The sequence below is a fragment of the Cavia porcellus genome, unplaced genomic scaffold (genome assembly GCF_034190915.1).
Source record: "Cavia porcellus strain 051 isolate PalLab524CR breed Dunkin Hartley unplaced genomic scaffold, mCavPor4.1 scaffold_1, whole genome shotgun sequence".
In the NCBI taxonomy this organism is placed as follows: Eukaryota; Metazoa; Chordata; class Mammalia; order Rodentia; family Caviidae; genus Cavia; species Cavia porcellus.
This window is the reverse complement of record NW_026947484.1, coordinates 142425912-142450437: the sequence shown is the minus strand read 5'-3', so window position 1 is coordinate 142450437 and position 24526 is coordinate 142425912. Positions and strand designations below refer to the sequence as shown.

General features: G+C 39.1%; 1 protein-coding gene across 1 annotated transcript in view; it reads right to left on the bottom strand.

The window, feature by feature from the left end:
- LOC100721479 (high affinity immunoglobulin gamma Fc receptor I-like) overlaps positions 1 to 21783 on the bottom strand; it is a 32789-nt gene extending 11006 nt beyond the window's left edge. Inside the window, exons 1-3 of the mRNA XM_063236629.1 lie at positions 21422 to 21783; positions 3216 to 3277; positions 2722 to 2742 (exon numbers count right to left, since the gene is read on the bottom strand). Of these exons, the coding sequence (XP_063092699.1) occupies positions 2722 to 2742; positions 3216 to 3246 (52 nt within the window). The 5' untranslated portion in view covers positions 3247 to 3277; positions 21422 to 21783. The remainder of the gene's footprint in view (positions 1 to 2721; positions 2743 to 3215; positions 3278 to 21421) is intronic.
- Positions 21784 to 24526: the final 2743 nt, after the last annotated feature.

Here is a 24526-nt window from a genome sequence, read left to right as displayed (position 1 = left end):
GCTCCGGTCATCTGGTGGCCCGTACGGGGAAAAAGGTAAAAGACTCAGCGACGTGCCTCTTCGGCCGGGAGGTGCGATTGCTGTCGCCTGCGGTACGACGGAGGACCTGGCCCAATAACAACGGAAGGCCCCGAGCGCCTCTTCTCTTCACCCTGATCAGCTACGTGAGATACAGCGGTTCCCGGGACAGGTGAGTACTGGATCGCCTGGGTTGGGTGGACGCACCTAACAGATTTTGAGCGCCACACGGGTGGACGCCGGTCTTTTTTTTTCCCTTGCATTTGTTTCGCTTTCGTTTTGCCATTGTGGGCAACGCTGCTCGCAAACCCCTCGCTGACTCCCTAAGAGTCCTGCTGCGGACCCGAGGCATCTACATAAACCGGGTCACCCTTTCGAGATTTCTGGATAGTGTTAATGAAATTGCCCCCTGGTTTTGGCCCACGGGCTCTCTAACCCTCCCGTCATGGGAGAAGTTAGGAGGGGATCTTAGATGCGCCCGAGAAGAGGGACGCTTGGATCCCATGGTTTTACCCCTGTGGGAACTGATTAGGGCTTGTCTGACGGACGAACAAACCCCCGGGCTTTGCTCAGCCCGACAGGCTCTTGACAAAGCTCGATCCGAGTGCTCAGAGGAGCCCGAAGTCACACCTGACTTTGGGCCTCCAGAGAAACACAAGGGCTCCGATTCTGATTCGGATTCGGAAGGCTCAGAAGAGGAGGTCGTCTTTGCTAAGCATGACCCTCCTACACCGTTAAAAGAGGAACTTAGGGCTCGGGAAGATAAAAAGGGGAACCAAACACCACCCTGCCCGAGCTACTCCGCTTTGCGGGAGGAACTTAGGTCCTTCCGCTCCTTGGCAAGCTCGCGACCCATGGTCGCCCCCTTCAGGGCACCAGGCCCTACTGCACCGCCGTGGCCGGAAGAGGAGTTGCTCCCTGGGCTGCCATCTCCACCCGTGGCCGCCAGAGGGCGCCCACAACCTATGGCACCGCCCTGGTTAGAGGGAGAGCTACTTCCTGGATTACCTCCTGCGCCCCCTTCTGGGGGAGGAGGAGGACGTTCCTTCCGTATGTGGTAAATGCTCTCCAAGTTCTGGAGACGGCGGGTCCCATTAAACCCTCTTCAACGGTAGCCTCCATATTCCTAGGTATTCAACATCAGCTATGGAATAGAATCTCAAAAGTGTTCATCTCACATATCAGAGCCCATACTAATTTACCTGGGCCCTTGGCGGAGGGCAATGCCTTGGCAGACTCGGCCACGCGCCCGATATGGGTCTTCACCTTTCCCAACCCTCTGGAAGCAGCCCAAAAATTCCATTCTCAGTTCCATGTTAATGCCCGCACCCTCATGGCGCGCTTCAACATCACGAGAGCACAAGCACGACGGTATTGCCCAGCTTGTGTGATCTCTTCACCCCAACAATCTATTGGCATTAACCCAAGAGGACTTCGCCCAAATCATATTTGGCAAATGGATGTTACACACATCCCAGAATTCGGAAAACTTAAATATGTTCATGTTTCGGTAGATACCGCCTCCCAGGTTGACAGGCCGCCGCATATCTCCTTCATGTCGCAGAACATCAGCTATAAGAGCTGAGTGGGCAAGCCAATGATGGGTAAGACGGGAAAAGCCCTCCCGGTCAACCTAAGACAGGCTCCACTCAGATATACCTGGCCTATAAGGCCAGGGGTCGCTCCCGGAGTCAAATTATTGGCATTGAGATGCGAGACCAAGGGTACTGCAGTGCCATCCGCCCCAAAGGTTGGGGGGAAGGCAGGAATGAATGTCTATATGCATCCAGGTTCGGTTCACAAAAGCCTGGCCCTGCGAAAAAATGAACCACTCACCTTGAGCATGGTCCTGGCACAAGGATATGCACAAAACAGGGTGATGCACAGCAGGGTATAGACCTCTATATTCTCTCATGCCTTGGCCTACAAGGTAGGCCCACTCCTAGGTGTCTAACAGCAACAAGGTCATAGACACCTTGGAGGGACCCACAGACCATCTTATTTTAATAAATAAAAAAGGGGGAGATGTGGGAAGCCGCCTATGATGGCGCCCATTTCCTGCTTCCGGGTTCTTCCCGGCCTGAACAAGCCCGCCAAATTGTCATGTCTGCCCAGTTACCCGTGATGCTAGCCTATCAGCTTGTTAGACGCGCTTCTCTGTGATTGGATACTGCTTCCCCTTATAAGAGACTGTTCCTGCCCCCAACGGGCAGAAGAGGAACCAACGTTGAGGGTGGCGGACCTTGTTAGGTCCGGTTCGCTGTACGCAATAAACTTTGAGAGCTGATCCTGCTCGAGTTTGGTCTCCTGTCTCCCGCGGCTCCGGTCATATCACTATGTGGTCCTGGCTCTCTCTGCAAAGAAAAAACCAGCTTGGCTCTCCTGCAGAGGGGACTAGTCTAGCTAGGGTGTGTTGGAAAACCCAGCAGAGCTACTTCTGCATTTCTGCAGTTGTGGCTCATCCCTGTTGTTGTATATAGAGTTGAGCAGCCAGGAGTCATTCAGAAAACCTCAAATAACAAGAAAACTTAAAAATCAGGATTCTGTAAAAAATCAGACTCTGAATGTGGGAGGATTTTACATAATTTACAAGTCTTTCTCATATCTACCCTTTCCCTAAACCCTCTTCTTTAGGTCAATGGTGCTTATTTTCTTTAGGAGTTGAAAGGTGGTGTAAGTAAAGTTGGGCTGGAGGTCACTCACCCACTTGCCCACCAACTGGAACTGCAAGAGACCAGAGAATAGAATCAGTTTATTAGTAGGAAATGATAAAAGGCAAGTTGGGAATAGAAATCGATGTAGACTCAGAAGGATACCTTAGGTCTCTTGAGATTCTCTATCCCTCTTTCTCAAAAGGAATTATCAGCTGAACTGATGGGCATTGATTTACTTTTTTCCCTAGGGAAAAACCCAGGGACTGGAACATTCAAACAAGTGCTTTACCATTATAGCTGCACCCTACCCACAATTAGGATTTTAATATGAGATTTTCAGATGTGATGCTAACTCTGGATTTCCCTTTACATTCTTTTAATGTAGTAAACACCAAAAAAAAAAAAAATCAAAGCCCAGATGCAGTTGCTTCCATGCTCATGATTTCTATTATAATATATCAAAGGAAAACAAACAAACAAAAATCTTAATTCCTCATTGGTGAAGCTTGTCTCCTTCTAACCACTTCCCTGGGTTCAACTTACCCCAAAGGAGAAGAGCTGTCAAAAGCCACATCTTCCCTCCAAGCTGGTGAGAGCAGTAAAACCTGTAGTGTGAAAGAGGTTCTGATGAGGCCCCAGGGCAATGACTAGAAAAGAGAAAGGAAGTTGCTTCTTTTGACCACATTCATCATGTGTCTTTCCTGGGAAATATGCCCCTAATTTTCAAAGCATGTTTTTTTCTGTTCTCATATTCCCTTGGTGCAGCACTCTCTGTGTGAAGCTCTGGTTTTTAGGTTATGACTTTTCAAAGTCCAGAGGGATGGAGTAAATTTTTATGACATTCTATTCTGATTATATTTTCCCTTTATTTGGTCAGTTTCTCAGGGCCAGAATATGGCAAAATTCCACTTTTACAATTGGTTCAAAATCTGGTCAATGCTTGATAATCTGAACCCTGAAAACTCTAATTCAGCCTCTCTGAAGCTTCTGAAGAGTTACTGAACTTGAGAGCTTCCCAGCAAAAACCAGCCTCTGTTCCTCTGAGGAATACAGGTATACATAAAGTATAAGTACGTACATACATAAACGACAAAACGCCATCTTCCTGAAAGACATTATGAACTTGTAGAACTTTCTTAGGCTAAATCCAAGGAAATTAAATGTTTAATGTATATGCTACTGTAGTGAAGAAAAATTACTCATATCACCTATGAGCGGATGTGGATTTCAGACTACAGGAGGAAAGTCTATCACCAATGCCAGTGTGTTCCTGAGGCATAGTTTTAAAGATATAAAGAGGCTTTTAGGTATTCTGTTAAGAGAGCTAAACAGAAACTAGGATGAACTCAGGAACCCTAAGGACCTTAGGTAGCAAGTTCCCTGGCAGAGAATGAACACTGATATTAAAATTGTAGAACTACTTACTAGCTCTAATTGCTTTGATTGTACACTGACCACATGATATCTTTAGAAGCAAAGGGTAACTAACTCTTTCAGGAACTCATCCATGTGATGTTTATTGGCTAATACAACGTGAATGGAAACACCACTGTGCTAATTTTGAATTTAGAACTAGAAAGCTCCTCTTATTATCTCTTACTCTTCTTCACTTCTAAGATTATAATGATAACATTCAAACTGTCAACCATCATAGCCTGAAGAACAGTTGACTCAGCTGCCCTGGAAACTGGTGAAAAATATTTGTATGCTGTCTTGGTTACTTTTCTCTCATCACTGATACAAAATACCCAATGCCTAAAATTAAGAAATGAAGGTTTATTTAGCTCACAATTTGTGGAGGTTTTAGTCCATAATCTGCTGCGTCTAAGGCGGGGTGATGTGGCAGAGAAGCAACAGTTCTGGGAGACGGAAGACAGCAAAAAACAAGAAGAGCAAAAAGGAGGAGTGCTAGAGAAGACTCTTTCTGTCTCTTATATTGTATGTAAGCTACATACCATAGAGTGGATGCAGCACTCACATCCATAATCCCAGCACTAGACAATGAATTAACCATAAACTAGATTCAGCTGCCTCCAAAATCTTGCCTCCATGACTGCATGAGGCTTTGGGGGACATCTAAACACAAATCATAACATATGCCACTGAGATTATAAGGTTTTTATACAGCAATAGCTACCTAATACAAGTAGAAAGAAAGGAAGCTCTGGAAAGAATTGAAGATGTGCTAGAGAGATGCCTCAGCTCACTGAAATTTACACTCAAAGATGATATTTATAACTCCTACTATTTTCTCAGTATAGTTTTCCACTTTATGGAGGTACCTTAATTTATTTCATTAAACGTTTCCTTCTGGCTGTTTCTGATTCTTTACTGTTATGACCAGCACTGCGATACTTTTAAACATTCAACTTACTCTTTCCTTAGGGCTCATTGCTAGAATTGATAGAGTTGACTAAACACATGTACACATGTTTTTTCCCTTTGGATACTGTTGGCATTGTCCACCATTATCCTCACCACTACATGTATATGTAGGGAGCATACTGTACGCTGAGGTTGTGATTCATATTCATTTTGCATTTAATTGTTATAATAACCTTTGAGTAGACATCATTTTTATCTCCTTTTTACAAATGATAAAACTAAGTAAAGAGGCATTTAGTCATTTGCCCAGGTTTATAAAAAGTAGAAGCCAGATTCAAAGCCAGGTAGCTGGTTTTATAAGCTGACGAACAGAGTATAGCAGTGCCCACTTCATCCTTTGAAATTCTAGCTGCTGATTTGAAAATAAAGTAAAAGCAATTAATTGATCAGGATGAGATGGGAGAATGAGTAGTGTTGGGGAAGAGGAATATAAGATTTATGACGTGGAAGGATGAAATGGTTTTTTTGTTTAAGTGATTTTCTGTAGCCTCCAAACGTTAAGGTAATAGTTAATGATACAATTTAAATTGTGGAAAAAAGAACTAGGACTCTGGGGGCAAATGCAGCTCATGTAGACACAGTAATGTTCAGCATTAAATGGCCAGTAAAAATCAGGATGCTCACAAGAATCATGAAGAGAATTTATACATAATGACAATCTTTAAAGTAGATTCACAATCATATTTTTCTCAAGTGTTTTGACAAATATTGTTCTTTTTCTACCACAGAAAATGATTTATTAACAATCATTTGATATGCTTTAAAATTAGGTTTTATTGGTACATTTTAGATATACATAATAATTACCTTCATCATATAGAATTTGTAACTGTACATGACATTGCTTGTTTTTCCCCATTCCCCTACCCTCCTGTCAACCTCTCTTTCTCTCATTTACAAAACTTTGTTTTCATCTCTAATTTTTTGTTGCTTTTCTCTTCTTTTTCCTTTCCCCTTCCCCTCACCCTTGTTTGCTTTCACATTTGAATATTACCTCCTATTTTGCAATACCTACTGGACTTTTGGGTACTTATTTACACTTTTAGTTTCTCACATCAGAGAAATAATTCAGTATTTACACATTATCAGACATCATATATCTCATTTATTTCACTTAAGAGAATGGACTCAAGTTGCATCCATTTACCTATGAAAGTTTCCAGTTTATCCTTTTTATGGCTGATGAGTGCTCCATTGTATAAAAATGCCATATCTTTTTCAACCGTTCCTCAGTCGATGGGCACTTGGGTTGTTTCTAAGATTGGGCCATTACAAATGTTACAGCTATAAATGTAATTATTCACATATTGCTGTGGTAAGATGCTTTTAATTCTTTTGGGAAGATACCCAGGAGGGGAATGGTTGGGTCAAATGGAGTCTTGAGTCCTAATTTTTTGAGAAATCTCCACTCTGATTTCTACAGTGGTTGCACCACTCTACACTCCCACCAATGACAGAGAAGAGCTTCTTTTCCACCACAGCCTCACCAGCATTTGTTATTAGCTATTTTCTTGATAATAGGCATTTTTTTCTGGGACAAGGTGAAATCTCAGTGTTTTAATTTGCATCTCTCAAATGACCAGTGATGTTCAATATTTTGTCATATATTTATTGTCTGTGTGTATCTTCATCTGAGAACTATGTATTCAGATGCCCATTTTTGGATTGAGGCTTTAAGCTTGGGAGGGCTAACATTTTTGAGTTCTTCATATGCTCTTGATAGTAATCCATTGAGAAAGAGCTGGAAACGTATTTTTTAACTCTGGGTTGTGTCTTAGTTTGACTGTTGGTTTCTCTTGCTGTGGAAAAGCTCAATAAGATGAGATCCAGTTGTTGTTTCTTTGTGATAGTTTTCTGAGATTGAGATTTTATTCATAAAGTCTTTGCCTACACCAATATCTTCAAGAGTTTTACCTTTCCTATCTCCCAGAAAATTTGTTGTTTCTGTTTGAATATTTAGACCTTTCATCCATTTTGAATTTAGTTGAGTGTATGTGAAAGATATGATTCCAATTTTAATCTTCAGCATCTGCAAAATCAGTTTTCCCAGCATATTTATTAAAGAGGCCATCTTTCAGTGAATATGTTTGGGACTTTTTTTTAAATTTTATTTAAGAGGAAAAAGAGAAAAACACAAAACAAAACAAAGCGGTGTAAGGGTACACGTAATACAGAACTAAAAAAAAAAAAAAACAGTAAGAAATCACCTGTTAATAGATTACATATTATCATCTTAGAAATAGTTGCTCAAATCACAGTATCAAAGAATACAAAGTGGACATTCAAACAGAGAGACTGCAAACAGCTGTGTTCAATGATCCAAAAACATTAATATAGTTAGCTATTTAACACCCCCCTAAACACACGTGCTGTTATATCCGTTAGAGCTCTTTTTTTTCCCCCTCTCTTTTTTACAACAAAATTTACACATTTTGGATTATATTACTCCTTAGTGCTTATTACTTTTTAGGGGGGAGAGAATAAAGTCAAATATGGCAAAACAAAGCTGTCAGTCAAAACCAAGGATAGACATAGCACATGATGTAAAACAGAGTACAAGGTTATCAACAATGGTTATCAACGATGTCTCTTGTTTCCTTAGAAAGAATTATCTATCTCATTAGATATTATAAAGTTGGACAAAACAGTAGAGAACAAGACCAATAAAACTTAGGCATTGTAAACATTACAGGACTTCCAAAGGAGACAATAGTCAAACCAGAATGGGCATCTTAGTGAATCTTATTGCCTTCAAAGTAGTGTTTGGGACTTTTGTCAAAGACAAGGTGGCTGAGTATGTCTGGAGTTCTTTCTGCATTTTTTAAACTGTTCCACTGATCCTTGGGTCTGTGTGTGTGTGTGTGTGTGTGTGTGTGTGTGTGTGTGCTGCTTTTATCACAGTATAATTTCAAATTGGGGATTGTCATACCCCTCCCTTGCTTTTGTTGCTCAGAATTGCCTTTGCTATTCTAGGCTGCTTCTGGTTCCAAATGAATTTTAGGTTTTCTCTAATTTTATGAGATATGTTGTTGGAATTTTGATTGGAATTACATTGACTCTGTAAAACGGTTTTGGAAGTGTGGCCACTTACCTATATAGGTTCTTGCCACCCAAGATCAAGGGATATCTTTCCATTTCCTGATATCATCTTCTATCTCTTTTCAGATTACTGCAGATTTCAATATAGTGGTCTTTTACTTCTTTTTAGATTGATTCCTAGGTATTTCATTTTTTGGAATGCTATTATGAAAAATATTGTTTCGTAATTTCTTTCTCAGTGAGTTTATTTGGTATAGGAATGCTACTCATTTTTGAATGTTGATTTTATATCCAGCTACACTACTGAATTTACTTATTAAAATCAAGCAGTCTTTTGGTGGGGTTTTTGGGGTCTTCTATGTAGAGTAACATGCCATCTTCAAACAATGATGATTTAACTTCTTCCTTTCTTATTATTATTCCTCTTATTTCTTTCTCTTCTCTAGTTGATCTGGCTCAACTTCTGTGACTATGTTGAATAAGAGTGGAGACAGTGGACATCTTTGTCTTGGTCCTGATTTTAAAATGAAACCTTTCTGTTTTTGTCCATTTAGTGTAATGTTGGCTGTTGGTTTGTAACAGATGGCTTTTAACAGATAAAGACCATCTATTCCAATTTTCTGTGGGATTTTTATCATGAATGAGTGCTGAAGTTTGTTAAAAGCTGTTTCTGCATCTATTGAGATAATTATAGGACTTTTGTCTTTGGTTCTGTTAATAAAGTGTATTACACTGATTGATTTATATGTGTTCAACTGTTGTTGGATCCCTTGGGATGAATTCAATTTGGTCATGATGTGTAAGCTTCTTGGATTACAAGCTGCATTCTGTTTGCCAGTATCTTGAGGATTTTTGCATCTCTGTGTTCATTAGGGAGATTAGTCTGTAGGTCTCTTTCTTAGTTGAGTCCTTTTCTTTCTTTTTTTTTTTTTTTTTTTTCTTTCTTTTGGTATCAGTGTCCTTCTTGCTTCTAGGAATAAATTTGTATTTCTTAACTTTAATTTCATTAAAAAATTTGATAAGTATTGTTATTGGGTCTTCTCTAAATTTCTTGTGGAATTCAGCAGTGAATCTGTCAGTGCCTGGGCTTTTCATTGTTGGTAGATTTTTAATTACATCTTCAATTTTCTTGATTCTGTGGTTTTTTTGAGACCTTCTTGATTCAGTTTTTGTAATTCATATGTATCTAAGAATCTGTCTATTTCTCCCACATGTTCCATCTTATTAGAATACAAGCTCTCAAAGTGTGTATGGATGATCTGGATTTCTGACGGGTCTGTTGTGATTTCACGCTTTTCATTTCTAATTGATCTATTTGAGTCTTTCCTTTCCCTTTTTGAGGGTAAAGGTGGCCAGCAGTTTCTCAGTTTATTTTATCTTTCAAAGAATCAACACTTTTTTCTTCCCATTCTTTTTTTGGAAGAGAATAAAACAGAATAGAACCAATCAAAACAAAATGATGAACATGGTACATGACTTTAAAACAAAAATACAAGGAAATCAATAATGGTTACCATAATGCCTCTTGTTATCTTCAAAAGAATGGCTCATACCATCAGGCATAATAGAATCAAACAAAATAACACAGAAATAAAATCAATAAAAACAAAACAATGAAAACAGCTCAGAACTTGCAAACAAGATAATAATAAAACCTCCCTGGGTACCATGGTGATTGTTGCTATCTTCAAAGTAGTTAACTATACCATCAGACATGATACAATCAAACAAAATAAAATGGAATAAAATCTGTCAAAAGACCAATAAAAGCAATACAGGGCTTCAAATCAAGCTAATAGGAAATTAATAATGGCTACCATAATATATTGTTATCTTTAAAATAGCTGTCCATGCCATTAAATATAATGAGACTAGATAAACTGAAACAGATTAAAACCAAATAAGACAGAACAATAAAAACAGTATGGGAATTCCAGGAGAACATTGCGGAAAGATAGCAGCAGCTACGGAGGCTCTCTGAAATACCCAGCTTAGAATTCAGGAATGGTGCTGAGTAAGGAATCATAAGCAAGAGGAGATATGCCCCGGTGACCCAAGAACAAACTGGGCTGAGAGAAACCAACTGGGAATGCAATACTGGTGCTATAACAGGAACAGATAAAGCCTCAGCATGGAAGCTGGAGCCCGCGCCACTGGAAGCCGTGATTTGGGTTTCCCGCCGCCACCACTGCATCTGCATTGGCTCCACAGGGAGAGAGACGCGCAGAAGCTCTGAGAATGAGAATTGGTGAACGGAGTTGAGAGCGGGCCGGGCGGGGAGCCATGCACCCACCTCCGGTGAGTGAGGGAAAACTGGGTATCTTCCACGGTCTAGGAGACTCCAACAGAGGACATTCTGGGACCGGGCAGACTTGCGGGAACAGGGCGCTGCAGTGACTTCAGTCACCAATCCGCCTCTCAAGTGGGATTGGTGAGCAGTGCCTAGCCTACGTGACGCTGCTGGCTGAGACCCAGTAGGCTAGCACAACCCAGGTCCCAGCTCCTGAAGGTGACCTGGAGGGGCGGGCCCCGCATAGGCTACCTGGTCTGCAACTTCCTAGTGCACTTTGGTGGGTGGGAACACCTAGCCTGCGCAATTCAATGAGACTGTGGCTAACAGGGAAGGAAGCTGGGCCTCCTATATACGCTTGCATATATAAGGAACAAAGAATATGGGAAGAGGCACCAACAAGAAAGGGTCCTCGGCCCCCAATCCTGAGAAAGAGGCAACAGCAGACACAGCACCAATAGATATAAAGCGCTATCTCGAGAGCCTCATAGACAAGTTCAGGAATGAAGTTATTAATGACCTGAAGCTAGACATAAGCAGAATAGTTAGAGAAATGCTAAGCACCACCCAAGAAAAAACAGATGGTGGAATGGAAGAACAGAAAGAGAGGGGAGAATTGTTTAATGGGGAAAATAGAGAAAGCATAGAATATGTGAAGCAGGTTCAAAGAGAATACCAGGAAACTAAAAAGTCTATTGAAAACTGGCATAACAGCTTGAAAGAAACTAAGGACAGATTATCTGAACTGGAGGGCATATTTGTAATATGGGAGCATGAAATGAAAAACTTCTTAAAAAATAACAAAGAAACAAACAGCAATAATACAAAGACTAGAAGATGATAACAGGGTCTATAACTTAAGAATTAAGAACATAAAAGAAGAAGTAGGGACACAAACAAATGAACTACAAAAGCTACTCACAGAAATAATCCAGGAGAATTTTCCTAATTTAGCAAAAGGTAAAGATACTCAGTTGTATGAAGCATACAGGACCCCAGTCACCTACAATCCAAACAGAGCTACACACAGGCATATAATAATTAAAATTCCAGAAATCCAATACAAGAACAGAATACTAAAAGCCGTCAGAGACAAGAAACAGATCACTTGCAAGGGAATACCCATCAGAATTAGAGCAGACTTCTTGGCACAAACCATCAAATCATGAAGAGCGTGGGGGGAAATAATTCAAGCTTTGAAAGATAATAATCTCCAGCCAAGATTGATATATCCTGCACAACTATCCCTGGAAATTGATGGAAAAACAAGGTGCTTCCAGGATAAAGAGGAACTAGGAGAATATGCAACCACCAATTCAACTCTACAGAGAATACTGCAAGATATTCTAAAAAAGAAAAATACAAAGAATCCAGAAGTAGTGGCAGAGAGGCCACAATGAATGGAGCAGAAAACAAAATGAAGAAGACAAACTGACAACTAATGACAGAAAAAGAGCTCAACAGAAATGAGGCAGAGAAGATTGGATGATAGTAACAGCTATTTTGGAGAAAATGGTGTCTTAAGAGGTAATACTGATTTAGTATCATCTTGTTTTGAAGTCTCATCAAGCTTTTGTTCTTCTGTCTCCATTAGTCAAAATAGGTGGTATCTTATTGGATTTTATTATATGATAGTATAAGCAAAACCTTTTATAGACAAGGAGATTATACAGAAACCATTGTTTATTTTCTGTTAGTTGATTCTAAATACCCTGTAATACTGTCATTCTCTTGAATGGTTTTAGATTGTTTTGATATATTTGATGCTACAGTATACGAAGTTGTGCTCAAAGATTTCGAGGAAAGAGACAAAAGGGTAACTACTTTTATGTCAGGATAATCTTGTGGTGAAACACTATTTTGCTTAAATGGTTATGTTTTGATCTGCGCTGATTTGCTGTTATGCCCTCTTTTATCTCAATCTCCATTTTATTATTTACTTTTTTATCCTTTTAATTAAGGGAAAAATAAATTTAAAAATAGCAGGATATATTATAGTAACCCACTTTGACTTTTATTATCTTGATTTAAAGCCCTGTATTGCTCTCACCATCTTGTTTTGACTGATGTTCTTCTATTCTGTTTTGCTTGATAGTACCAGGTTTGAAAGTTTAGGCAACAGCTGTGAAGATACTGGGATGCATTATGACGCCCATTCTGGTTGACTATTATCTACTTTTGAAGACCTATATTGTCTCCAATGTTTTGGTTTTGTTGGTTTTGTTCTTTACTGTTTTGTTCAATTTTATTATAACTAATGATATAGGCAATTCTATTAGAGATAGCGGGAGGCATTATGGTAACCATTGTTGATCACCTAGTATTATGCTTTTACATTATCTATTATGTCCACCCTTTTGATTTGACTGACTGTTCTGTTATGTCACATTTGGTTCTACTCTCTTCCAAAAAAAGTAATAAGAACTGTGGGAGCAACAAAACCCAAAATGTATAATTGTCATTGTACAAAAGAGAGGAAAAGAAAGTGCTCTAAACGATATAACTGCATGTATATTTAAGTGTATAAGATAGATAATGATATTACTGAGTTTTGTTGGATCATTGAACAGAAATGTTTGCAGTCTCACTGTTGGAATGTTCACTTTATAAAGCTTTAATTTTGTAACTTGAACAATTGTTTCTGAGATGACAAAATGTAATCCATTAACTAGTGATTTCCTACTGTTTATTTTTTTCTGTAAATCTGTATAACTTGTACCCTTTCTCTGCTTTTTTTTCTCCTTAAATAAAATTTTAAAAAATTTAAAAATATGGGTTTCAACTCATGATAAGAGTTAACAATGGCCAATACTTTCTCTGCTTAGACACATCCACCACTTTCACTTTCATAGGATATATTGTGCATTTTGGATTCCATTAATTCCTTTAGTTTATACTAGGGAGACAACATGCTATGTGACTCTGATCCATTTCATCCATGAGCATGACCTCAAGTTGTATCCATTTATCTATAAGAGCCTCAAGGTTACTTTTTTTATAGCTGAGTAGCTTTCCATTGTATAAAAGTGTCATGGCTTTCTTATCTAGTCTGCCGCTGATGGGCAAGCTACTCCTTACTCCTTTCTGGTTCCATGTCACATGGAACATTGTTCCCTCTCCTTTGCCTTTCAGTCTACGAAGCACTTGCAAGTTAAATGCATATCTTGTATAAAGTATATTGATGGACTCTGTCTCCTGATCCACTCTGCCTGTGTTTCTTTTTATTGGTGAATTGAGGCCATCAATATTAGTGATTATAGCCAATATGCTTTGCCTCATCACTGTTATTTTTCTGCTATTGGTTGCCTAGTTTCGCCCTTCATTCCATTGTCTGTCCTGCTTAGAGAGACCCCTCTGCCACTATTCCTGGAACCATGATGTTTTTTATCTCTCTCTAGAATGTCCTTCAGTATTTTTTGTAGGTTGGGTTTGGTGGTCATGAATTCCTTCATTCCTCCATTAAATTTGAAAGATAATTTTGCAGGGTACAACAACCTGGGTGGGAAGTTGTTTTCTTTCAGGACTTGAAATACCTCACTCCAAGCTCTTCTTGATTTGATGCTTTGTGTTGAGAAGTCTGTGGTAATTCTGACAGGTTTTCTTTTATAGGTTATCTGTTTCTTTTCTCTAACAGTGCTTAATATTCTGTTCTTGTGTTGAATTTCTGCAATCTTGACTGTTGCATGTCTGGGTATAGATTTATTTTGATTATGACTAGCTGGAGCTCTATATGCCCTATATGAATGAGATTTCCTTTTCCTATGCTTGGGAAGTTTTCTGTAATTATTTTTGTAAATAAATGTCTAACCTCTGCTTTTTCACTTACATTTATTCTTCTTTTTTTATTTTAAAGAGATTAAGACAAAAGAGGACAACATTAATTATTTTTAATTTGTCTTTCTTTAGGTTGTTATGCAGCTTTTGACATGTTACTTCCTAGTTCCTTGTTATTTTTAAGAGATCTTTCCTTTTGCAATTGCAAACTGCAAACCTGTCTTCAAGATTTGAAAGTATGTCTTTGGTTTCTTTTAAGTGGTTTTGTCAGCTTTCAATAGAGTTTTTAATTTCCAGGAAATCTCTTTGAATCTGTTTCTTATGTGCTAAGTCTTTTTTATATTCTACATTCAAGGATTCCTTCATTTTCGTATGCTCCCCTATTCTTCCATTTATGTCTTCTTCAGAGGTGCTTAGCAGTTCATTTAGTATGTATTTCATTTCATCTTTTTAGCTGAGATAGTACTGCTGTTGTAATTTTTTTATAGCCTCATGAAGTTGTTTCTTTACTTCAGTTGCCATTACTTCATAAACTTCATGTGTGTGACCCTGATCTCTTCCGTGTTTACATCTCCTGGACCAGATCTCCTTGGGTTGGAGGCCAGAGACAGCTTTTGCTTCTTCCTCCTGACATATTCCTGGGTCCTTCCAGACAAGTGGGGGATGGGCTCCCAGGCACTTCCTGTATTGGCTACAATTTCTCTGAAGTGAGACTGTTTGGTATTCCTAGCCTGTGTATTGGGTGCACTGGTGCAGGGCTGTCTGCTGCTTTTCCTAACCTGCTTTGGCTCACCAGTGGCTGACAGAGTGCACACTGGCATGGGGCTGGCTGCTGCCTCTGGCTGGTTACTGGTGGGTATCTACAATGAGGGTTGCCAGAGTGTTTGTGGGGCATGACCAGCTGCTACCTCCCTACCAAGCTGGTTAAGGGCAGGGAGCCCCCAACCATGTCTGTTAGAGTACACATGGGGGCAGGGCTCAGTGTGAGCAATTTCCACAGGTCTGCTCCCACCTAGGAGCTGCTGGAGGGAGCCAGCTGAAGTTCTGGTTCTGGACTTATCCTGCCGGATTCCAAAATGGCTCCTAGTCAACAGGACTGAGCCCCCTGCACTCAATGCCAGTCAGTGTAGTCCTCTGCATCTGCCACTCCCCTCCACCACTCTGTCTCTTTGCAGAGGCCTTCAGGCTTGCCAGCCAACACCATCATTGTGACCGTGCATCCCCAGGTTCTGACAGCTCCTCCACACAGTGGGTCCAGCTCCGGGTGAAGGCACTGCCAGCTACCACCTTCTTCACTGAAGTTTTCTTTTTTACTCTCTCTGTTGGCTTCGATTCTCACTTTAGGTCCTTCCTGGCTCAAGGCATCCCACTTTCTTTCTTCTTGTCTTCCCCACAAGGATATATTCCAACATCTGGACTGTTTCTCTCAGAGTGGCTCTTTTCTCTGCTGCTTACTGTGCTGCCGTCTTCCTGGAAGTCCTCAGTATCAACTGTTTTAGTCATTGATTTTTTGCATTACTTTCTTAGTCTCCAATGCATTAGTTTCTGCTCTGATCTTTGTCATTTTCGCCCTTGTAGAAGTCTTGGGCTTGATTATCTCTTCTTTTTGTATAAGTTTGAGGTTCAAAATTAGGTTGTTTATTCGAGTTTGCTATATTTTCCTGATACTGGTACTCACTGCTATAAATTTTCCTTGTGGGATTACTTTTATTGTATCCCATATGATCTAATGTGTTGCACTGTGATTATTATTTATTTAGAGAAATTGTCTAATTTTTTTTCTAATTTCACCTGTGACCTATCAGGTATTCAAGACGATATTATTTAATTTCCATGTGTTTATGAAGTTCTTGTGGTTTCCTTTGCCTTTGATTTCCACTTTTATTGCACCATGGTCTGATAATATGCATTGGAGAATTTCAATTCCTTTGCCTTTACTTAAGGAGGTTCTATGAGCTGGTATGTGTCTATTTTGGAGAATGTCCTGTGTGTAGCTGAGAAGAATGTGCATTCTGATGCTGTGGAGTAGAACACTCCGTGGATCTCTCCTAAGTCCATTTGCTCAAAAGTTTGCTTCAGTTATAGTGGGGTTGTTTGTTTGTTTTGTTACTGAGAATCAAGCTCACAACCACACACCTGGGTCAGTTCTAATATGTCTTGATCCATTATGCCAGTCTGTATCTTGTTTAAAGAAAACAAAACAGTAAAAGGGTACAAGTAATATAGAATTTTTAAAAAATAAACACCAAGAAATCATTAGTTAATAGATTACATAGTGTCATCTTAGAAATAGTTGATCAAGTTACAAAATTAAGCATACAAAGTGGACATTCAAACAGTGAGATTGCAAACAGTTGAGTTCAGTGATCCAACAAAAACTTAGTAATATGTTCATCTAGCTTACACACCTAAACACAATTGCAGTTGTGTCCTTTAGAGCACTTTGTATTCCTCTTTTTTACAATAACATTTACACATTTTGGGTTTTATTACTCCCACAGTTCTTATTACTTTTTGGAAGAGAATAAAACCAAATGTGAAAAAACAAAGCAGTCAGTCAAAACAAAGGATGGACATAGTACATGATGTAAAAATAGAATACAAGGTAATCAACAATGATAACCACAATGCCTCTTGCTACCTTAAATTGCCTATATCATCAGGTATAATAAAATTGAACAAAACAGTACAGAACAAAACCAATAAAACCTAAACATTGGAGACATTACTAAATTTCAAAAGAAAATAATAGTCGAACCAGAATGGGCATCATAGTGAAACTTAGTGCTTTCAAAGTAATTGCCAATATCCTCAAAACTGATAATATCAAACAGAACAGAATAGAGTAAAATCACTCAAAACAAGATGTTGTGAGCAATGCGGGGCTTCAAATCGAGTTAATATGAAATCAAAAAGTTACTGTAATGCATCCTGCTAATTTTTAAAATTTTTTTCTTTAATTGAAAAATTATGAAAAAAAGTTTTAAAAAGGGGAGAGATTGAGATAAAAGAGGACATAACAACATAACAATGCAAGTCAGAACAGAACAATTGAAGCAACATAGTATTTGACCTCAAGATAATCCAACATAATAGTAGTTACCATAGGGTCTCTTTCCTTAAATTGTGTATAACTTCGTATACTGTAGCACCAAACATATCAAAACAGTGTGAAACCATTCAAGAGGATGAAAATATTACAAGGTATTTAGAACCAGCTACCAGAAAATGAATGATGGTTTCTATATTATCTCTTTGCCTAAAAAATTTTTGTTTATACTATCACATATAGTAAAATCCAATAAGATAGAACATGATAAAAGCAATGGAGACAGAAGAACAACAGTTTAATGGGACTTCAAAACAAGATGATTTAAATCAGCACTAGCTATTATGATGTCTTGTTTTCCTCAAAATAGCTGTTCATATCTTCACAGACAATATCAAACAGCCTAGAATAAAAGCATTCCAATTAATTAGTGAAAACTTTATAAGGCATCAGAACTATATAATGGGGAATCATGATTACCACATACTTTTATGTATTCTCACCATTTCATACACTAGGGAAACTATTCAGTTTTTATACATGTGAGTTTGATTTATTTCACTTATGGTCTCAAGCTGAGCCCACTTATTTATAAATATCTCAAACTTATCCTTCTTTATAGCTGAGTAGTACTCCATTGTATAAAAATACCACAACGTTTTTTTATATATTCCTCAGTTGATGGACACTTAAGTTGTTTCCAAGATCTGGCTACTACAAATTGTGCTGCTATAAACATGGGTGCACATATATCACAGTGGTATGATGTTTTCCGTTCTTCTGGGAATATGTTTAGAAGTGGGATAGCTGGAACAAATGGAACTTCCAATCCCAGCTTTTTGAGAAATCTCCAGAATGACCTGCACAATGGTTGCACCAGTCTACAATCCCACCAACAGTGCAAGAGAGTTCCTTTTTCCCCACAGCCTCTCCAGCATTATCGTTGGTGGTTTTGCTGATCCTGGCCATTCTTTCTGGAGTGAGATGGGATCTCAGTGTGGTTTTAACTTGCATTTCTCTAATGAGTAATGATGATGAACCTTTTTTCATGTATTTATTTGTCATTTATATTTCTTCATCTGAAAATTGTGTATTCATCTCAGATGCCCATTTTTGAATTGGGTCTTTGAATTTTGGGCGTCTGACTTTTTTTAACTTTATATGTTTTAGACATAAGTCCTTTGTCTGAGGGAGAGTTCACTAAGATTTTTTCCCAGTTTAGGAGTTTTCTTGTCACTATGCTGGAGATTTCTTTTGACATGCAGAAACTCTTTAATAAGTCATGATCCCAGTTATTGATTCTGGTAAGTATTTCATGTGTGGTTTGAGTCCTGTTCATGAATTCTCTACCTACCCCTGTCTTCAAGATTTTTTTTTTTGTCTTTTTCCTTTTTATCGGTACCGGGGATCTAACTCACGACTGCCTGCTTTCAAGGCAGGTGCTTATGCCACTGAGCTAAACCCCCAGCCCCTGTCTTCAATATTTTTATCTAATTTGTTTTCCAACAGATTTAGTGTTTCTGTTTTAATATTCAGATCTTTGATTCATTTAGATTTTAGTTTAGTACATGGTGATAGGTATGGGTCTAGTTTAATTTTCAGCATATGGAGAATCAGTTTTTCCAGCACCATTTATTAAAGAGACTATATTGTTCTTCCAGTGAACATATGTGGCCCCTTTATCAATGACAATCCTTTGACCTCCAGCCTTGACTCTTCTGTATCTGACTTCATTCATCACTTTAGCCCTTCCCCTATCTATTTTAGCCTCCCCTCACAGAAGAGAAATATCACTTTACAAAGGGAAAAATCACTGCAAACAGGTGTATAGTGTATGGTTGATTTGCTATCTAACCTTAGAGTTTGCTCCTGGCTAGCAGGTTAAAGGTTACCATAGTAACGCTGTACCTGAAACCACAGCTGTACTTGAAACTATTGCTAAATCTAACTGTACTACTTTAGCCAGGATGTCATACATGTTTCTAATATTTTCCCTCCCCTGTATGATAACACTGTGAGTGTATGAGGTCATAATCATTACCACAGCCCAGTACCAAAGGATTAGGAGCTAACTCGAATAGAAATTTTACATTCTTTACAAATTGGGAATAGTTATGACGAACTATGTATATCTAAAGGACATCCCTAAAGAACAGACATCTCCTAAGGAAGTCTCAATACTATTGATAAAGCTATAATAATAAAAATTGGCAAGCACCCACATAGAAAAGAAAAAAAAACAAAAAAGAGAAAATGAAAAATGACAAGACACACAAGAAAATGCAACCCTAGCTCCCCACCCCCACCCCCAGGACAAGCCTGGAACTCAATGGATGGATGAAACCGGAAGCTAAATACAGAAAACTTCTGAAATGATAGGAACGGAGGTGAAAAAATAAGTGGAAAAAGCTAGAGAAGACACAGGTTAAAAAATAGATGAACTTAGAAAAATGATGGAAACAAAAAAATACCCAACATAGGAAAGAAATGGAATCTATGAAACAGATCCAAACAGAAATCCAAGAGATTAAAACCTCCACTGAAAGTGTATGCAGCAGATTGAATGAAGGAGAGGATAGAATTTCAGATCCTAAAGACAGAATTGCAGATAGTTATGATGAAAAGAATGATATATTAAAAATAGCAAGTGATTATGAAAAATCAATCCAACAGTTACAAGATGAAGCAAAGAAAAATAACATAAGATTGACAGAGATCAATGAGAAAGCTGAAGACAGTATAAGTGTCATTAAAAAACCTAAAACTCATCACAGAAATAATGGTAGAAAACTTCTCAAGTGTCAATAAAGAATTTTACATACAAATAAATGAAGTATATATAACTCCAAATAGCCACAACTAAAATAAAACTACAACAACACATATAATAATCAAGATTCCAGAAATTCAGCATAAGAACAGAATATCAAAAGCTGTTAGATCGCCTACAAAGGAAAGCCTATCAGAATCCAAGTAGACTTAGCACCACAACCCTATAGTTAAAGGAGAGCTTAGAATTAAGTGTTTCAAGCTTTAAGAAAAAACAACTTCCAATCCAGACTGATGTACCCTGTAAAGTTATATTGAAATTGATGGAAGAAAAAAAGGTACTTCCATGAAAAAGAACAACTGAAGAAATTTATGATCACTAAACCAATGCGACAAAGAGTACTATGTGACTTGCTCCCCCATTTGCTCCTAGTTTAATCATTTTATCATAGTAACTAATCTTATTGGTTGAACACAGTTCTGTAATGCATTATGTCCCACCTTGCAAATTCCCATTTCTATCACGTTTGACCCATCTAACCTCATGATTTTACTCTATAAAAGTCCCTGGAAAAGACAGGGTCTTGGCAACCCGATCGGGACCCCTTCTGTCTGTCAGTCAGAAGCTTTCTTTCGCTCAATAAATATATTCTGCTCTTAACCTCTGTTGTTCCTAAAATTCATTCTTCCATTTTTGAGAACATGAACTCATACTGGACTCATAGGTTGGGAGACTATATCAGTGACACTTGTCAAAATTCATTCCTGTGCACTGAATGAGAATTATGCATTAATAATGTACCAGTGTCAGCAGTGCATTCCTATCATCCCAGCACTTGAGAGACTGAGGCAAGAGGATTGCCAGGAATTCGCAGGCAATCTGAACTGCATAGTGAGACCTGCTGTCAAAACAAAGAATTACTAATGTAACAAAAATTGGAAAGGGATGGGTTGGAGGACAGCACTAGGTTTAGGTTTTATTGCATGTTAAGCTTTATCCTAATAGACATCACTGTAAAATACCCCACTAAGCTTATAAAAAAAGCTCCCAACTGGTTCACCTCCAGTAAACAGTGCTTACAGTTATTACCCCATCACAATAGTGGAAGCTGCAGGAATGTAGGCCTGGTACCTTAGCGGGTGTTTACTGCGCATGCGCAGAAATGGGGTCTGTTGGTTGGTCTGAAGTTTCTGAGACTGGGCGCTAGGAGGCACTCTGCGGGGTTTCCACCTGACCAAACTGTGGGTAGCCAAGGTAAAACTTTGCTGTCCAACCACAGAAAGGGCACAATGGGTGCAGGGTTTAAAAAGTGAAACTAAAACTCACCAAATCTTGGCAAGCAACAAACCAGCGGCGTACTCATGACTAAAACGTGCCATAACCCTGCTGACAAGGGAGTGTTTCCTTTAATATTTTTATGAGAAAATATACTCAATATTTACCTGCTTTGTTTATGGGTTGGCTAAAGTTCTTGTGTCTTTCTTTCACAAAACAATTCTCAATCCTCAGGATACACAGCCAAGTGTGCCTGCGCGTTTCCAGGTGGGTTGCGCTGGCTGGTCCTAAATTCAACCTGGCTTCTGTTCCTTTATCCTCCTGGTTACAGTTCGGCCCTGCTTCCTCCTGCTCCAGGGGGAACCACGCAGAGCCCTGGATCGCAGTCCGGCTGAGCGCCCAGAGCTGCTACTCCGCCTTAGGGTGCAGTGCCCTCTATGACCTGTTCCAAAGGACGTGACGCCTGAGGGTGCAGTGCCCTCTGTGACCTGTTCCAAAGAACGTGGCGCCTGAGGGTGCAGTGCCCTCTGTGACCTGTTCCAAAGAACGTGGCGCCTGAGGGTGCAGTGCCCTCTGTGACCTGTTCCAAAGAACGTGGCGCCTGAGGGTGCAGTGCCCTCTGGGACCCGTCCCATGGATGTGGGGGCTGGGGTACGGTGGGGTTGGGGAGAATAAAATCTTTGTAAGATTGATTTCCTCTTCACAAAACCTTTTATCCGCTACATGTCCCTAACGTGGCGAACAGGCAATCATGGATCAGGTATTGCAGTTTGTTGAACCAAGTCTGCAGTTTGTGAAGGACTCCATTCGCCTGGTTAAAATGCACCAAATCAGACAGAAAAGAATTGCGGAACATTGCCAAGGTAACAGCAACAGGATTTGCTATGAAGGGATTCATGGGCTTCTTTGTGAAATTGATCCACATCCCTATTTAACAACATCGTTGTGGATGGTGATCACTTTGGAAGGGCGTTTTTCTTCTTGGCTTTTTAGGGGTTGGAGAAGCTCGTGAGGTGAAAATTTGCCTTTGTGGTTCTGTTTTCTTTTTTCTCTTCACCCTTTTAAAGTGTTTCCTATTTGTATATCAAAATAATTTCAAAAATAAACCCTTTCATCCACAGTATCTTCCATTCAGAATTCTCCGAAGCAGTAGCTTAAGTATGGCAAAGCGTGGAAATAAAGGAAGAGCAGCTGGTCAGAAAAACAAAGCAATGTATTCTGGGCTTGATGGTGAGGGAGTAGGCACCTGTGCTTGCATTTGACAGAGTAATGCAGATGGAAGCAGGAAAGCTTTCTAGTACAAAAAGAGGAGGCTTCAGATGTGCCTTGTTAAATGCTATGAGGTGAGGACCCTATAGTTGAGCTAATTCTGGGCTCAGCCCCCCACTACTGGTAAACAAAGTGGGGTATTCCATGCCTTTAGTTAGGGGTGCACAGTTGGCATTCCCTGGTTGTTCCTAAATGGCAAGGAGGACAAAGGGTGTGCTGTCAGTTATTGATCAAGTTCTGGCTATTTTGAGTTGCTTGTTAGGGAAGTTGTTAACTTTCCTGAATCTATCTATCTATCTCTTTTTTTAAATTAGATAACAGTCAGATTTCCCACAAGTCTGATTTACAGCAGGCTAGCTTCCTGGGTTGTTCATTGTAGATAAGGGATTGCAGATTGGCACTAAAGAGTTCTTTCTGTTTATACATGGTCTGAGTAGTGTAGCCTCTGAAATGTACTAATTCAGCACATCCCAACCTAGTGCCCTGGCCATTCAGCTTGCCTTAGGCACTTCTCACTCAAATGTGGGCCTGGGACCAGGTGTCTGTGGGGTGTCTGGGTTCTGAGACAAAGGTCAAGACATTTACCTATCACTCCATGTAAGAATTTCAAATGGGACCAACAGCTCAACTGTCTCTGTAATTGCTCAGGTTAAATATTCAAGGATTTGGAGTTTATACTGTTGCCTTGCAAGAGATGGTGGTACTGGTTAGCAGTCAGTGAGAGGTTACTGGCCATTAGAATGATAAGGAGCTGGCAGCAGTGTTCTTGTGGTGCAATTGGTTTGCACATTTGGCTGTTAATGGAAAGATTGATGGTTTGATCCCACCCAGGGTGGACAACGAGTTTGGTCACTTGCTCAGAGGTTACATCTAAAAAACATATTTTACTTAACCAGCTCACATAATCTAGTGGTTACTTCTTGTCCCCAACCCCCACTTTGTTGTCCTCAACCAAAGTCCTAAGACAAAAGGTAGTGGAGGAGATAAGGAAGTCCTTGCAACAGGGAATGGGAAAATGCAGTGCAATCTAAGCATGATTTTAGGATGTGAAGATATTATTCGTAGTATGTAAACAATAATACCTAGAGGCTGTGTCTAGTTTTAGTAGTTGCTCCATCTATATTGTTAGTAGTAGAGTCAGGATCCTTATTATCTTCTGAATTATTTTTAACAAAGGTGTTTCTTCTTTTGTTGTACTATTATCTAAACTTTTATGTGTTTTGTTGAAATCAATTTGGTTCCATGATTTTATAATTTCAAATAATGCTGCAGTTATCGTTGTCCTACAAGAATCTTTTGCTATCTGTACAAGCATTTTTATAGGATGGAGTCCTAGAAGTGCTCCTGCCATATCTTCATGATTCCTTTTTTTAACTTAAATGATAAACCCTGTAAATTTGCCTTCCACAGGAGGGGTATCACTTTATGTTCCTATTTAGTTTTCAACTCAAAGAATCTTTTTCTTTCTATTCTTGTTAGCACAAAAAACTTCTATATATCTGTGATATCCTAATAAAGGAAGTGTTGCTCTCCTGTCATAAGTGGAAGCCTTCTTTTATCCCTCATTAATACACTGTCAATTACTTTCTCTCATTAGTGACATCAATGTGGAATTCTGGTTTTTATGCTACTAAATGAACATCAGATGATCTCTGTGGAGGAGTAGTTAACAGGGATCCAACTGATGCCTCTGGTAAGTACATGACCATTAAACTAGTCTATGCATCTTTGTTTGACTGGCTATTTGATCTAAATGTTTTGGTATTTTCTCATGTTTAACTATGCAGTCTTGAAAAGTGATTTTATCTCTTTAATAATAGATGAAATCCTGTAGGCCTAGTAGGTATCAATTTCTGCAAAAGTGGAATGTCTAACAAAATGAACTTTATACACAATGATTCTCCCTTAAGAGCTCTGACTTCAATAAATTATTCTACCTAAAAGCAATCCTTGAACAGAAAGAAAACCAGATTCTTGGTGTCCAGTGATCTACTATCTTAGTA